General features: G+C 38.9%; 1 protein-coding gene across 3 annotated transcripts in view; it reads right to left on the minus strand.

Annotated features, from left to right (window-relative positions):
* The window catches only part of gk5 (glycerol kinase 5), a 16,650-nt gene that overhangs the window by 8,102 nt on the left and 5,929 nt on the right, over positions 1-2,619 (minus strand). For all 3 annotated transcript variants that reach the window (XR_004334500.1, XM_032532531.1, XM_032532530.1), the window contains exons 7-8: positions 1,590-1,651; positions 1,433-1,506 (exon numbers count right to left, since the gene is read on the minus strand). Coding sequence is in view for 2 of the 3 variants with exons in the window: in XM_032532531.1 (XP_032388422.1) it covers positions 1,433-1,506; positions 1,590-1,651 (136 nt within the window). In the remaining variant the exon portion in view is untranslated. The remainder of the gene's footprint in view (positions 1-1,432; positions 1,507-1,589; positions 1,652-2,619) is intronic.

Consider the following 2,619-nt stretch of genomic DNA (forward strand, 5'->3'; position numbering starts at 1 on the left):
TTATAACGTGAGTTACAAAGTTATGCACGTTTGTCTCTGAAGTGAAGGCTGGACTACAATAGAGGTGTTTGGAGCAGTTTGTGAACAATGTTTTCTGTTGGAAATGGTAAGTCCCTTTGGGGGGTACTTTGTGAACCTATAATACATAAAATAATAATATAAAAGAAAGCACTTTAACTCTTGTGCCCACAGAAATGTGCTTTTATTGTTTTTCTTTCAAATGACATAAAGCAATCTGACACGTCTAATTAGACAATGCTACTCTTAACACTGGTAGGCTGGCTATCAGTCACAATTTTGCAATACAGGTAGTGATACCAACACTGTAACTGTTTGATACCGGTTTCTGAGCAATACTTTTTTTCGACATCAATTTAAAAAAAATCCATTTTAATAACACTGCGGTACAAATATTTCATTACTCCTACTACGTGAGCTCCGTCACTCTGTGTAACTTAGAGTTTTTCCTGCATGTCTCTATGCCGTGTAACATTAGACAGCCAATCAGCAGCATTATTAGATCTCGGTAGAAGCATGCTGCATGCTTATTGTCTCATTGACGGGGATGAGATTTACTCTTTAAGTATTAAATGAAGAGGCATTTATACTATACTATACTACGGAGGCAATTTGGGTGGTGCGAATTCAGCGCCCAGCCCTAAGAACTGGTGTATCATATTATGTGACTGAAACATGAGTTTTATATTGACTTATACAGTAGATTCTATATTCTGTGTGCTTTTAACCGCTTAATACAAAGCAATATGCATTTGGAACCCGGGTACATGTAGAGTTGTGAGCAGAGTCTCTGTCTGTCTTTGGATTTTTTCCAACAACTGTTCATCTGTTCAGCTTCACACTTGGTGTTTTACTGAGGACCAGAGGAAGTGCAGTGTCGAGTGCGAGCTCTTGAGATCTACGGGACATATTTATTAGTTGTGCTTTAAATAAACACTGTAGTTTATTGAGTGGGGACCTCTACTAACTGTAGAAGAACAGATGAAGAAAGAGACCGGAGATGTGACATTGTAGCATAAGCAAACATTTCAAGAACCAGTGATGTAACTTTCTGAATAAATGCTTTTGTTCCCAGAAACAGCCTGGTCTAAAATAGCTAGCTCTTATCAAATGATGTGTGTACTCTAGCATTGTCACGGCAGTCAGTCGTCAAGTGCAGTGTTAAGTCAGTTGTTTAAATTTAGTTTTATTCTTTTTGGGGGGCATATTCAGGCCTTTATTGACATGACAGCTGAAGAAATGAAGGGGGAATGACAGTGCTTCTGACATCTGGGTTACAGGTCAAAAACAGTGAAATGCTGAGAAAGTACACTTTGTGGTGAATGTGATGGTATGCTTTCATAATAAAATACGTTTACTGGCTAAGACATGACTCATGTCTCAGATGGAATTTTGAAGAAAATGGTTGACTCACCCTGTGTTTTCTACTTTGGGGAAAATAGAGAGAGGCAGAGAAACAAGAGAGCAGAGAAGCTCACTCCAGCACATCTGTGAAAAAGTCACATAACACTGACAAGGCAAAAAACTCACACCAAAATAAAGAAAAAAATGTCAATAAACTCACAACAGACCTGATAGGAGTCAAAAATTCCTGTTGAACTGGCATTAGAGTAGTCTGTGGCATGCACCTCACCTAAAACAAATTTGGTGACAGGAATGAATATATCACAAATCCGTTTACATAAGGTATTTTTTTCCAATTGCAATTTTAAAAAGGAGTGGGCTGAAGACACCACAAAACGGTAATGCGATAGGATTGGAAACACAAGAGAACATTCTTTCCAAAGCCCTATTTGCACAAGACTAGTATTACCAGGGGACCTCATGTGATTTAGAAATGAGTCTGAGTTCCATGCGGCCCATATCCAGGGGATAAGCAAAGTATGTACAGTAGCAGTCAAAAGCTTGTACATTTTTTCTCATTCAGCTGAATAGGAAAGCGTGTCCATATTATTGACTGGTACTGTATTTTTCTAGAATATACCAACATTATCCCTGGATATGACGTCAAGGCTTTGCGTAATATCCCCTTCCTGAATGACAAGAGCAACGGCTGCTCAGAAGACAACAATGGTATTGGACACTTGAAGAGACAATGAGTTTTATTGTAGGTGTGGGGTGAACTGCGTTACCAAAAGCAATTTGTTCAAATGGTTTGGGAAAATATTCACAAAGACCCTCTCCTTTATGCTCATGCAAAATAGGTCTCAATGCCGTGTAGCAAGATGAGCCTCCTGAATTCGCAGCCAAAATGAAAACGTCAAAACGTTCCTTTGTAATTTCCAACCCTAGACTGTATATACTAACGGTCTATGTTTCCAATGCAGCCCACATAATTTCTGACGGGGTAAGAGGCAGAAAAGCTGTGAACCCCAAATCATTGAGATGCCAGATTTGCACTGAACTAATAATGTTACATGACCTCTGTGTTTCGTGAAATATGGTAGGTAATTTACAGTGGAATTTTGACTTGACAAATGGCAGATTGGCATGGGACACAGACAACTTCTGTAACTATTACTAAGTACTAGAGGTGCACAGGTAATACTGGTCCTACTAGCTCAAAAGTTTGGGCACCCCAGGTAAAAATTTGTATTAATG

Source organism: Etheostoma spectabile, chromosome 12 (genome assembly GCF_008692095.1).
Source record: "Etheostoma spectabile isolate EspeVRDwgs_2016 chromosome 12, UIUC_Espe_1.0, whole genome shotgun sequence".
In the NCBI taxonomy this organism is placed as follows: Eukaryota; Metazoa; Chordata; class Actinopteri; order Perciformes; family Percidae; genus Etheostoma; species Etheostoma spectabile.